At 34.4% G+C, this 15090-nt stretch overlaps 1 protein-coding gene across 9 annotated transcripts in view; it reads right to left on the bottom strand.

Annotated features, from left to right (window-relative positions):
* GALNT13 (polypeptide N-acetylgalactosaminyltransferase 13) overlaps positions 1-15090 on the bottom strand; it is a 446421-nt gene that overhangs the window by 377895 nt on the left and 53436 nt on the right. For 8 of the 9 annotated variants that reach the window (XM_054699734.1, XM_054699735.1, XM_054699736.1 and 5 more), the window contains one exon: positions 11210-11452. In XM_054699734.1, coding sequence (XP_054555709.1) covers positions 11210-11351 — 142 coding nt within the window. In that variant the 5' untranslated portion in view covers positions 11352-11452. Of the gene's footprint in view, positions 1-11209; positions 11453-15090 lie in introns of those variants that run through there. The other variant, XM_037523345.2, reaches the window with a different exon arrangement.

The raw sequence follows: 15090 nt of genomic DNA, 5'->3' as shown, positions 1-15090 counted from the left end.
TCTCTATCAAGATCCTCTAAAAAATAGGTCTTTGAGAAAATCTCATAATCAAGAAATAGCTGAAAATATATTCAACAACTTTTTTTTTTAATTTTTTGCATAGAAGAACTGGGGTGTAGACCAGAGGTCCCAGGAGTGAGAGGATTCATCAGAGACAAACTGGGGAGCAGAACAAGCAGACTCACCAAGACACTACTAAGGGGAGTAGCTGGCAAGACCACGTGGGCTAGCACCCTGGCCTGGCATCAAACTCAGGCACTGGGATGGAACTCAGGCTGTAGAGGTGATAGCACTGAGCGTTAACCCCGAGGCCACCAGGGAGACCCTATTCAGCAACATTTTAAAGATAACTTCCTAAAAATGCTCATAACATTATTTGCAATCTATATGAAAAATGGTAAATCACGGAAATTGTGGTATACACAATATGAGAATTAAAACTATGTTTTGAAAGTTTATCTCGTATGAAGCAAAATGCTCATACAATTTTGATTTACAAAATTAAAATATTAATTTTTATTTAGAATGATGTGAATTTGGGATGGAATTCTAGATCTTTTTTAATTTGCCTTTATATTTATACTTTTATTCAATGAATACTAATTTATAATCAAAGAAAATTAATGTTTTTAAACAATAAATTATATGAGATTTTACATTTGCCTTTAAATCAAAGTCTGAAGACAATTTGTTTAGCAATATTTGGATACTTTTCAAGTTATATAACAATTTTACATCAATTACATATAATAAACAATAGATTCTAGAAAGCAAACTCAAATAATTATAGCCAAATCATTCATATAAGGTATAGAAAACTATAGGTGCACACTAAGAAATATTACATAAAGTATTTCTAAAATCCATGCCTTTCCTATCTTCAAGGAATAGATATTTCTCAAAAAAAACTGGATTTTTGTTTTGAAATAAGAAATAATTTTGACTCACCATGCACCATAAACAAAAATAAGCTCAAAGTTCAAAAAACAGCAGCTATGAATATTCTAGAAAAAGTCTTCAACAATTTCTTGGGTAGCACACCAAGAGAACAATGAAAGGAAAAAAAGTGATATACTAGACCATCATTTTTTTAAATCTCTACTCTCTTCAAAAGATGCCATTTTAAAAATTGAAAATCAATCCGCAAACAACCCAATTAAAAAATGGGCAAAAGAATTTGACAGACATTTCACAAAAGATAACTGGCAAAAAACACATGAAAAGATGTGCAATATCACTTGTTATTAAAAAATGCAAATTAAAACTACAATGATCTATCATTATAAACTCAATAAAACAACTAAAATTAAAAAGCGATTATGAAATGTTGGCCAGGATATGGAAAAACTAGATGTCTCCTACATTGCTGATAGGAATAACAAATAGTCTAACAACTTGAAAAAACAGACTGGCAGCATCTTACAAAGTTAAAATATAGTTAGTATATGACTCAGCACTACCACTCTTTGATATTTACCCAAAGGTTATAAAAACATATATCTACATAATAAGTTGTGTATGAATATAACAGATTTTATTCATAACAGTCATGGAAACAACCCAATTGTCCACTAACAGGTGAAAGGATAAACAAATTATAATATACATGCATACAACAGAATTTTTTCTCAGCAAGAAAACCAATGATACTCAGTAATCATCAGAATAGCTGAAAGACTGATTCATCTCAAAACCATTTTGCTGACCAAATGAAGTTAGATATATGAATCTATAGTGTTCATTAACTTTATGTTCATTTTAGAATAGGCAAACTACAGTCAAAAAACACCAGACAAATTCTGAAGAGAGAAAGATAATCCTCTGGCTAAAAATTTGCCAATTAGGGCTGTAATTCAAATCATATGTGTTATGTCGGGCAACACCACACTGATAAAGAAACGGGAGTCATGGAGCAGGATACATAATGCAGGTTGCTTCTGAAGAGCAAGATCCTGGCCTTTTCATTGAGAGAAGAATTACACAGCATCAGTTGTGAGAGGAAGGAGGAGGAAACAAAGGGGGGGGGGAAGTAACTAGAAAAATGTGCTGACATCAATATTATCAGGGATTGTGAGTCTACTCTCCAGGCACTTCTCATCTGTTTGATGACTCGGTATTGTAACTGAGATCAAGCCCTAGTTCCCCAGCCATGGTTTCAACCTTATAACAAGGCATTCCACTAATTCAGCTTCTGGAGTCTCTTATACATCAGTCCTCTGCACCCAAGGCATTCCCAGTCATACCTCGTGATGCATAGCCTTCCCAGCATGATCCAGCTTTGTGCTCTTGAATAATTTGAAAGGCACCTTGCAGAGGTGGACTTCTGTACCTGATTGGCCATTCTGACCTTGCTTAGGATTTAGAACTGTGGGTAACAAAATGGTGGCTGAACAGGCCGCTTAGGATTAGCAGACCCACACATACGGACCACTAAGAGCAAGAGACATGTTTGGACTCTGTGTGCAAACGGTAACAATAAAAAATCTTCTACTATAATAATTGATTTTTTTCAGGTTTCTTAACTATTAACCTATACCAGACACTATAATTATGAGAACACTTGGAAAGTACCAAGCTAACTATATATTCATTCTTAATTCATTCAACAGTCGTTAGTTGAGAACCCACTATGAGTTAAGCACTGTTTTAGGTGCTGATAATAAAAGTAGAGAAAATTAATAAAAATTCTATTCCAGTTGTCTCTGCTGCAACATAGCCCATAAGTGACATTCCCATTTTATTGGTGGTAGGGGCCTCCCTGGTGGCGCAAGGGGTGAAACTATCCCATTTTATTGGTAGACTGTTTTGCTAAATAGTTGCATTCCCCCACTCTCTACTCACTCAACTCCAATCTTCATGAAATTGAAAATTAGATCTTGCCCTCAAAAGACAGATAATGTCTTTCTGAATTTTTTCTCTTTATTTCATGTATTCTCTCCTCCCAACAACACAACATTGATATGCTGACATTTCATTCACATAATTCTGAATTCCTCTCACCTTTCTAAACTTGAACACAACATCCTCCTTATCTTTGTATTTATTCCAGCTCTAACACAAAGCAAGCACTCCAATATTTGTTCAATGAATTGTCTCAGCTAATACTAAATAAGAAATCATAATTTAAATGACCTTTTCAGGTCTCAGTTTTTTTTAGGTCTCAGTTTCTCATATGTAAAAGAGTATGACAATAGTATCTACTTTCCATGCTTCTTTAAGAATTAACCAAAATCATGTATATAAAGCACCCGGCCCAGTAAACCTAAGAATTGTTCATTATTACAATTATTTTTTATTCCTGATACTGAAATATCTGTGTGATCTGGCAGAGGGATCAGGGTGATTTGTAGATAAAAATATGAAAAGTCAAAATTAACAAGGTCTATTAATTTTCTTAACACTTTATAAACTTAGTTGAAAATTATCTGGGCAATAAGTGTATGTGCTTATCCAATTTTATTGTGTCTATATGCTCCATTTTTTTATCACTATAAATATTATCATCCCAGAAAATTTATTCAGGGCACTTGTAATACTAACAATGCATTTTTATCAATCACACTCTTCCACCTGCCCCCATTTTTAAAAAACAAGAAAAATTCAGGGTTAGGTATAACAACTTAATTCACCAGTTTTAAGTTTCCTCTCATACCTATACACAGGAATTATCCTCTGAAGCACTGATGATTAATCAAAAAAAAATCAACAAACATTTACTGTCTAGTAAATGAATACTTGGTGTTAATATTATACCAAGAGCATTTAAAAAGAAAAAAAAAAAAAAGAACAGGCTAATACAGTAGCCCATTGTCCAAAATCTAATAAAGCATAATTATCTCTGTCTCCCGATTTATGAGAAGGAACCAGTTAGTTTTCCAGGCAGGAAAAAGGAAACAGAGAGGTATCAAATGGTCAACAATTCCACTCATTTGCTTAATTGCCTCCAATTCAAAGCAGTAGTGAGGAGATCTTGATGGACACAAGTAGATAATACTAATTTTGTAAAATCTTAAAATGTCAGATAAGGTGATACTGTTTTATTAATAATCTGAAACCAGAAGAATCCTTAAGAAATATTTTTCTGTTGGGGTTTATACATTCTAGAAGTCAGGGAGATCTGATAGGGCACAGAGTAGCTCTGAGAAGGAAGATAAAATACTCAAATGTAGTTTTCAAAATATGTACTAAATATCCAATCTGAATGAAAGCATGGTACTTGAACTCCAGTGCAAACTGGCATGTATGGATGACAGAGTCAGAACAGGGGAAGGAAGAACATAAGGGACTATTGTGGTGTTTCAGATGTTTCACGGGTGCTATGGTAATGGGAGAACTACAGGAACTACATCTGAGGGGAGAAATCAAATGCTGTACAAAAATCAACAACGATGTAAGAAAATAAAAAAAAAAATAATTAATGAAAAAGAAAAGTAGGTTGTTTCTCTTCTTAAATATCATAACTGTCTATCCCTTCCATCCTCTGTGAGGGTGAGAAAGCCCTCTGTGGTTCTAAGTAGATCTCTTTCCATCTTGTCACCTCAATATCATCATTTATCGCAAACCACACATTATCTATGTAATGATCAAAATCTAGACACTAAAACAGTTAACAGTCTATAATTTCATTGGGAAAAAAAGGAATATACAGTGGTTAATTTGAAGGCTAGCATGATTTTTTAAATCTTGACTCATTTGTTTCATTTTTTTAAAGATTTATTTATTTATGCACCTAAAGAGCTGGGGTGCAGAGCAGAAATGCAGTGGGTGAGAGGATTCACCAGAGAAAGAATGGGGTGAACAGGAATATCTTCTGAAATACACTGCTGAGATGGGCAGTGGGTGAGGCAGAAGTGATCTGCTGCGCCACGTGGGTCACATCCCTGGCCACGGATTGAACTTGTGCTACAGTAGCTGTGGACAGCTTCATAGTGCTATGTCTTAATCCCATGTGCCACCAGGGAGGCCCCAACAATTGTTTCATTTTAGAAATTGCAACTAAGACCCAGAGAGATTAATTATTTGTCTGAAGACATACCTTTGGTGGGAGAGCAAGTGGCAGGACCTTACTGGCATAGTGCTTGTGCAAACCTGCCACACAAGCTCAAATTTCCCCAAAGTGTTTATAGGTACAGCTATCAGCATAGGCTTTTGAAATACCTATTTTCGCAAGTTTCTATTCTAACTCTTCCAACTTGTGAGTGACACCACTCAGTGTTTCAAACAAGTTAGGAGTTGGGAATATCCTGCATTTTAGCTGTAGGTGGCCCCAGAGTGGCAAAAGCAATTAACGTACTCCATTAATAAGTACTTCTGTTACCAAAAAGTAATCCTTGTAAAATAAAAAGGAAAACAAAAAGGTTCATTCATAAAGGCCCTGAAATAATTTTTCATACAGCATCATTCAATAATTAATATGGAAAATGATAATGCTAACTCAGTAATAAGATTCAATTATATTTCATATACTCTGTTTAATAAAGAGAAGAATGTGATTCATATTAGAAAAAAAGTTCATTAGAGTGATAGTTTTAAAGTATGATATTCAGAGTTTAATCTCTGATATTCAGAGATATTATTAGTTTTATGTAGGCAACTTCCCATTGAGCAATTCCATTCATTTGCCTAACACATGTCTCACTTTCAATATGTCCAAAATAACTCAATGTCCAACCTCAAATAATCTCATCCCATATTCCCCCATTTCTCAGAAAACTGGGTCAAATGATGTTCTGTAAGAAATCCGAGACTTGTTCTTGACACTGTGATCTATATCTACAAAATCAGATGAACATCCATCTCTCGTACCGCCAAATCTCCAATACTTCTTCTCTGTACACACTTCTCTCATACCTCACTGCCATAACTCCACTCTAAGCAGGCATATCATCATATACAGAACACATGGAATGCTCTCATCATTTGCCACCAATCCTCCACAAGAGATAGACTGTTCTCCAATGCATTCTCCACATAGGATCCATAGTGACCTTTCCATAACACAAAGATTATCATGGTTGCTGTGTCTTTTAACTCCATTCAGTAGCCTCGCATGTTTAAACTCATTCAGTGACTCCTACCTAATAAACCAAGTATACGTTTTTCCATGTAATAAACCAAGTATACGTCAAAGTGGGTAAGGGGCCCAATGGACTATGGTAGAGGATTATGGGTGTTTCTGTCGTAGGTGTGGTATAGTAACAAACATCTATGAACCAATACCCCTAAATAATACAGAGTCATATAAGCCAACATTACCTCAAGAAAAATAGCACAATTACAAAGAAAACAAATCTAGAACCCTTGTAACATACCACATGCAGGCAAAATGTTCATCATTATCCCTTGCCCCCACCTCATTGTACACATGACAATCAACATCCTAAATCTGATATCATAATTGTTCTCACTGGCTTAATATGAAGTATTTTTGCATCTCTATTTTTTCCTAAAATACATATTTTTAAGTTTACTTGACTTTAGCTTTTCAAACTGTATCATGCTGTAAAATCATCTTTGAAGCGCATAAACTTTTTTTAAATAGATTTATTTTTTTATATTTTGGCACACAAGAGCTGGGGTATAGGCCAGAGGTGTGGGGATTGAGAGAATTCACCAGAGACAGAGTGGGTAGCAGAACAGGCAAATATACTGAAATACACTGCTAAGGGGAGCAGGGGGCAAGACAGGAAAGGTCTTCTGCGCTATGTGGATTAGCTCCCTGGCTGGGGATCAAACTTGTGCTACAGTGGCTGCCTATGGCTACATAGTGCTAAGACTTAACTCCCTGTGCCACCAGGAAGGACCTGAATGACATAACTTTTAAACTTAACGTGTTTTTATGTTGTGTATTGTAAAGATTCATTCATGTTGGCACAAGTCAATTTTGACTACTATGTAATATTACCTTATACTGACATACCACTATTTATTTATTACCATTTTCTTTCATTGCCCTGTGTCATTTTTACCTTTACTTTTATGAATAGTAGTGCTATGAAATATTTATGTGTGTGAAAGAAACTTTCTTGAGAATATGACTATTAGTGCAAAGTCATATGGATTTTCAAAATTCAGAGATAATGCCAAACTATTACCTGATATGTTATTACAAAAACGTAGAGAAGCATCATGTCTAACAATTAGTATTATTAGCTTTTTAAATTTTTAGCAATATGATGGGATAAAATGTTATTTTTGCTGTGGTCTGTACTTCCCTGTTATTATATATTTTTCCTAAGTTATTTACTATATGTTTCATTTGCTAAAAGTATTTATTTATGTCTGTCATTCTTTTTCCTATTGGGTTATTTGGGCTTCTTTTATTAGGACCTACTTATGTATACTTGATAGTAATCTGTTAGGTACATGTTCTTTGAATATCTTCTAGTTTGTAACTTTTCTTTTTACTTTCTGAAGGTATATTTTTTTAAAGATCTATTATTTATGCATACATGAACTGGGGTATAGGCCAGAGGTGCAGGGGTTGGGGGGGTATTGAGAGGATTCACCAGAGACACAGCAGAGAACAGAATAGGCAGATTAACTGAAATACACTGCTGAGGGGGAGTGGCAGGCAAGACAGGAGAGGTCTGCTGTGCCATGTGGGTCAGCTTCCTGGCTGGGGATTGAACTCGTGCTGCAGTAGCTGTGGATAGCTTCATAATGATGGCAGTTAACCCCTTGCACCACCAGGGCCTGTAAGGTATATTTGAGGCCCTGTAAGGTATATTTGAATGAACCAACTTCACAATTTTAATATTATAGCAAATTTATCTGGATTTTATTTTATAATCAAAGTTTTTGGGTAGTGTTTTAGAATTTTTCCTTAATTCATGGTTTTATAAACATCAAAGGATCAAAGACACTGTAACACTGTAAGACAAACCCTTGAAAGCAGACCACAGGTCTGAGATATCCAGGAAGGGAGGGAGATGGAGAAGAGGAGGCTAAATTTTTTTCAACCGTAAGTTTCAGCTTTGTTATTGACATTAATAATTCCAAAATTTATTGTGGTTTATGACATGAGTTAGGCATTCAATTTCAAGTTTTCCACATGGAATACCATTTCATTTTCAGCTCCATTTATTAAACAACCCTTCATTCCCCCACTGACCTGCACGCATTGATCTGCTTCCTCTGTCGTACACTGATGTTCCAAATGTGTGTGTATGTATCTCTAGAGTCTCTATTCTGTCCCTATGGACAATTTGCCTATCCTTTGTGTTTATTTACTGCCAATACTACAGTCTTGATTACTCTTATTTTATAGGACAGCTATATTATTGTCCCTTCAGAAGTATCCTAGGTATTCTATAATCTTTAACATTCCTTTAAAAAAATAGTATTTTCTTCCTTAGCTGTCATTTCTTACTTTTATATTTTAAAGTTCAGCTTAAATACCAGACTCTGGAAAGCTTTACCTAAAACCCTAAATACAATTTACTCTACTCAAAGCATCCACCTTCCTCATACTAACACACATTATACCCATTATGCTTTGTTTTAAGTTTTAAATTACATACAAGGCAGAAATGTTTACTTAATTGTTGACTATGAGCCCATAATAGTAGGCACATCACCTCCTTTTATCTCCAAGTCTTAGCACATAGTAGTCACTCAAATAACTTTTTAGTCACTTCCTTCTTCAAGGACAAAGCCAGGAACTGTCCCCTGTTCTAGACCTAAGTCAGCCAGGACAGCAAATCCTGGTAGAACCACATCCAAATTTTTCATGCATCTTCACAGCATTTAGCAGATACTGATAAAGTTCTGTCATGAGTCAATACCTTAAAAATAGTTCAAAATTTAGAACTAGAAAGCATCTTCGAAACTACTTAGCCCTAACTCATTGTTTTAATAATGGAGACATTGGTACAGAAGTCATTTTTATGTCAAAAAGTTTGGTTTTAACATATTTAGAACATGAAAGAAAATTGAGTCAAGTACACTTTGCATAGAATCATTTATCTGAAAATAAAATGTTATTTTAAACAATTGGCACACAGAAGGAGAAAAATAAATACTGGATGGTTTCACATATATATATAGAATCTAGAGAAACTAAGCAAAGGATCAGACAAAGAAACTGTAAGAACAATCCTGGAAAGCAGACCATAGATCTCAGATATCCAGGAAGCAAGGGCAGGGAGAGAGAATAAGAGTAAAAAATGGGGGGAGAGGAAGGCACAATGGAATATGGTGGAGACCTATGGGTGCTTTGGTGGTGGGAAAACTATGGTGATCACACCCAAAGGCATAAATCCTACACTGTGAAACAATAAACCAGGTTGTTTAAAAAAAATAAATACATGGCACAAATTTCTAAATAAAGTCATATTCTGAAGTAATAAGAACCAACAGAAAGCAAAATTAAAATCCTACACTCATTTCCACTTATTCAAAGACAAAAATTAAAGTTCTATAAATACTTAAAAATAAAGAGAATATAGTTTAATTTTACAATTTAAGTGTAAGTCACTATCGTTTTGCCTTGCATTAAATTTTGCATTTTGTGATTAAAGTCAAGCATTAATGACCTCAGTGAACAAAACCATAATTTTTTGGCAATGCATAAAAGGTGTTCAGAGTTTTGCTTAATCAGGTAACTTTTACAAACAACCTAGATGTCTCTATTCAACAAATGATATAGTGATGACTCCAAAATAATGTGTTCTATCAAAACACATTTCCACTTTCAACCATACAGCAGCTCAAAAGATTCTAACAAAGAAGTAGACAATGAACACAGACTTATTCTGGGATTTTAACCAAAGATCAGCATATCAATTCTCATGATCACTTATCAAAAACTGATGGACTCTAAAACTTTTTCTCTTTAAGTAATTCTAGCGTAAAAGCATAGAAAAGACCCCCATATATTAAATATCTAAATGGCTCCAGGCTCAGTCACTTCCAAAGTCCTTTCTCTTTCCAAAGTACTTTATAGTAGTCAAAAACCACAGTGAAAGAGTTTGACTCATTCTGAAAAGAGGAAGATAACCAGAATTTCTCCAATGGAGCAAGAGCAATATCACAAGCTTAAAACAAACTCAAGATGTCTGAAATACTCATTTAACAAAAAGTTAACCTATGCAAATGCTCTTCTGTATTTCCCTAAACTTCACACAACCATAAAGTATCAATGAAATTCTAATTAACAACTTCAAAATTTTCTGGGACATTAAAAGCAAATTACATTTATTTAATAAACACAAATATTAACTAGTAATTTAGAATCATTCTTCCAAAAGGCATAAACATTTCAGCTGGGACTCAAAGTTTTTTTTTTTTCATACTTATAAAGAATACTTTTGCTAAGCATAGAATTCATGTAAACTAGATGTCAAGAAAAAAATGTTTAATTCCATGAGACTAAAACTAATTTCAAGCACCGTTAAGTACTTTAGGAGTACTCATTTACTAAGAATATGTCAAAAATATATTTATGGATCCAGAAATCAATAACAAGCTTAAAGAAAATTATTTGGCATAACTGTAGAAATTGAATCTTAATGATTTTACTTACTAAATCACCATTAATACAATTAGTTTTATTTCTTTAGAATTCACTCTTCTCTATTAATTGAATAGAATAGACAGTCCATAGAGATGGAAATATTGAATTAAAGTGACTTTATAATACACTTGAAATTATTATTTACATTTAACATAGGGCAACAGTCTGGTGGCCCATAGGCTAAATCTGGCCACCAACACGTGTTTTGTTCAAAAAATTGTGTTTGTTCTTTATTGCTTCTTGAAGTCTTTGCACAGTTGCATTTTGTTTTTCCCTCTTATGTTTTGTGCTTGGTCTCTAAGGGTTTTTGCTTTTGGAAGACAAAACTTAAAATTCTGTCCAATTTGAATGTTCACTGCCTTGTTCTTATCAGCCAGTTACAGAATGCTGGAATTATCAGAATTGGATGGTACCTGAGAAGTTAGCTAATTTGTTTCATTTCTTCCAATAAGACATCTGAAGCCAAAAAAAAGTAGACTAAATACTAAGTAGTTGGGAAGTGACCGAGCCCACAATCATTTATGTAGTTAATGTATGTCTAAGCCCATTGTTAAAAGTACATTAATGCTTCTGCCAAAATGTTCTTCTAACTAAATAGGCTTAACAAGCTCCTATTCCAAAGTATCATGTTTTGTCAAAAGTCATCACCATTCTCCTCTCTAGAAGAGTAACGTTTGTTTCATAAGCACTTACCCCTGAGTGCAGGTAGCAGGGATCTTTCCTTCTTATCATCACATTTGTTGCATTCACTGAAGTACAGTAGTAAGAAGACATCAACAAGAACCCACATCAGTGAAGTGGCTAGAACCACCTTGCAGTAAACAAATCTCCTCATGTCTTTCCTTGATTTCTAGTTAACAGAGATCAAAGACAGGTGCTACTGTGATTAATCCAAGCCACAGGGTGAACTCCAGGATAAAAACAGGATACATCCCACTGTGTTTAAAAAAAAAAAAAAAAAAGGAAAAGAAAAAAGAAAACTTCATTTTGTATGGTTACCTTGCATAAAGGAAATACAACATGAAACATGTATATATTGGCTTCAAACTCAGAATTGAAAATCCAAATGAATGAATGTTAAAGCAAGTCAGGTGGCTGAAATTCCAACAGTTAACCCCAGAACTGCCACAACTATGCTGGGTCTTGAGAACTATTTGATTCCTTCAAGTTGTATTGTCTTTTCCTTACAGTCCGATGAGAAACAGGTTGTCAGATAGTGCAACTCTGAATTTAACCTTACTCAGCACTTTTTAGGAGCCAATACTGCTGAAATGTAAGTCACCATGGGATGTAATATATGAAAGCAACTAAGAGCTGACTTTATACATAGATGGGCCTGGGTCTATTCACTTCCTATCTGTGCAACCCTTTATAGACCTCAGTTTTCTCATCTATAAAATGAGAATGACAATGCTAATCCTAAAGATTTACTATGAGCATTAAGCATAATGAGGCTTACAAGGAATATTGCAGAATCCTACTATTAAGCTATGAAACAAAAAATAAACTCTCAAAAAGGGCAATTATACAAAAAAATTAGCAGATACTTAAACTTAAAAAATGCCATGTGGCCTACATAAGAAGTATCCACAACAATTACTTATTTTAGATAGTATACACTCAAAAAAATATAGCAGAGGCAAAACAATATATCAATGTAAAGGCATAACAAATAAACATGTACAATTATTGAGAGATATTTGGGTAAGTGTAGAATTAATACATCTATATTTTTTCTTAATTTACACTATGTAGAGTAATGATTATCTGGCTAATTCATTTCTATATACAGTAAATATATCAAACAAAAACTAATCTCATGTTACAGTTAAGATAATATCAACTGAAGTATAAAGTTATTGATGTGAATAAGCAACATAATCCTGACAGATATTTGGGGAACAACTATTAAATACAAAGACAATTGGGATATTTCATAAACATCTGTCTCAAAATAAAAAAAATCAAAATACAATTTGCTGAGGCAGAGCTTTTTAAATTAATGGCAGCTTACTTTGCAACATAAGCAACACAAATGCTTTTTGTCCATTACAACTTATCCACACTAATAACAAACATAAAATTTACATCTTGATAATTAAAAATATATAGCAGCTACCTTCAATATCTACATAAAATTTATCTTTATCCAGCTATTTTTTAAAAAAACAAAGATACAAAATGCATAAATCTAAGGACTTGATATTTGAAGTTTATGTCACTTATTTTTCTTAAAAATGGTATGTCAAACATCTACATTATTTTATCCTGACTTCATTTTTTGTAAAAAATAGAAATAAACATTAAAACTTGGTTTCTAAGGCTGCTAACAAAGGAAGAATTCATATGTAGAGAGACTGTTACTTTGTACATGCTTTACTGAATGTGGTATATGAAAAAATTACCCTAATAGTCTAGCAAATTAACCAAGTTTATCAAATTTTCCAACTTGCTTTGGTCCCAAAAGATGTAGGCTGCTTCGCTTACTGTAGAAAAAATCCCAAAGAAAATTATTTAGAACACTGATGGTCACCAAATGGCTATCCTCTGATTTAGAAGGAAAACCTAAACTAAAAGATCCTATAATAAAGATATATGTGCATTTATATAAAATATTATATCTATATGTTACTTAAAGTATTTGCAATAAAAATATATAAAAGACATAAACAGTACCATCCCTGGCTCTGTCAAACAGTGAAAAGATCACTTTGGGTAGGAATTTTGCCCTTTTTGGTGTTTCATTTTCTTTACATATTACATATTTCTGCCCAATCCATCTTAAAAACATTGTGATGCTTAAGCAAGATAAAGAATTGGCATATTAAAAAAAAAAAAACATGAAGAACATATTATAATAGGAAAGCTAAATCACTTAATATGCAATATTAAAATGTCTAAGATAAGTCATTTCCTAATAAGAGCCTAATGCTGAGGTTATTGAGAATTTAATTTAAACTTTTGCTATAATAGAAAGTGAAAATCACTTCTTATTGCCACTTTAAGCATTATTCAAATTACTCTAATTTCATAGCCTGCTAGATCTATATACCAAGACATTAGCACTGAGAGAAGTTCTAACTTTACTATTTTCTGTGATACAGCATAGTTGCTGTTTAATTTTTTGTCTATTTATGAAATCATCTTTCCTTAAATACTCAACTTTTTGATTCTCTATCTCTTGAAAGCACCTCTACCTTGAAAACAGCCTGAAGGTTAACATTGACAAAGATCTTGTGTGTTCAGCTGTAGTCTCCTATATCGTGTTCCAATAGTCTTCATTTTATGACAGACTGAGCAAAAGGATGGCACAATATACACAGTAACACTAACCAGCATAAGCACAGTTGGTGGCCCAGGTTTATTTAAGAAAATCGGCATCTGTATTATGTTTTCATTCCAGTAAGCTCCTATTTATTTGCAAACACTACTCAGTTCCTCAAGCCAACCATGTTTTGCACTATCCCTGGCTTGCCAAGCCAATGTGGAGCATGACCAACTTTGCAATAACTACAGGCTCTTCTCTCCAAAAAAACGACCCCTTTTTAATGGCTTCAAAATCCTTTGACAGGACCTCACTAGTGGCACAAGGGGTTAAGCACCGCACTCTGAAGCAATCTGCAGCCTCTGCAGCACCAGGCAATCCCCAGCCAGCCAGAGAAACCCACATGGAGAAGTAGACCTCTCCTGCCTTGCCTCTCCCCTCAGCAGTGTATTTCTGCCAGTCTGTCTGTTCTGTTCTCCACTCTGTCTCTGATGAATTCTCTCACCCCCCGCATGAGTTAGAAAACTACCAAGTACCATCTTGCCTGTCAGAATGCCTTTCATTTCCTTTTGCCCACTAAAAAAATTGTTTAAATCTGATATTCTATGAAATATTACAGAATGTTTGCTTAGAATATACACATTTTCCTATCTTTATCAAAAATGAACTTTAAATATGAAAAATAAAATCTATGTAAAGCTTAAGAGTTTGGTAACTATGTTTTTAAAATAATAAGAGAGCTGCTTTTGTCCTGGCTTTGTTTTTAATTAAGAGGCTGTCACTAATCCAGAGAGTCTGGTTTAGTTGCTAGTAGACATTATTTTTAATCTGTAGTAATATATTTTCATTTGCAGAAAAACTGCATAATAGGTGTAAATTTATTCAATCTATTTTATGCGTTTATATTTGAGGCTGCCAAAGGATCCTGGAAGCTAGTGTAAGACTGCTGGTAGTGCTCCCAGAAGTTTCAGGCACACAACACACTGTGTTTTAAATAACCATGCATAAGTTTCTGCAAGCTGATAACTGGACAATTTCACAGTTTAGTTATGGATTGATAAATCTGATGAGTAAGCTCTCAAAAAAATACCCTGAGCTAGCAACAGTTCTGACTGGCAAGAAGACTGATCTCAGGACCTCCCCGGTGGCGCAGCTGATTCAGCGCAGCACCATGAAGCTGTCCACAGCCTCTGCAGCTGAGCGGGTTCAGTTCCTGGCTGGCCAGGGAGATTCCCACATGGCGAACCAGACCTCTCCTGTCTCGCCCGCTGCTCCCCTAGGCAGCGTATTTCGGTCGGTCTGCCTATTC

This window comes from Talpa occidentalis, unplaced genomic scaffold (assembly GCF_014898055.3).
Source record: "Talpa occidentalis isolate TD23 unplaced genomic scaffold, MPIMG_talOcc4v2.1 talOcc4.3, whole genome shotgun sequence".
Lineage (NCBI taxonomy): Eukaryota > Metazoa > Chordata > Mammalia > Eulipotyphla > Talpidae > Talpa > Talpa occidentalis.
This window is presented reverse-complemented; position numbering and strand designations above follow the sequence as displayed.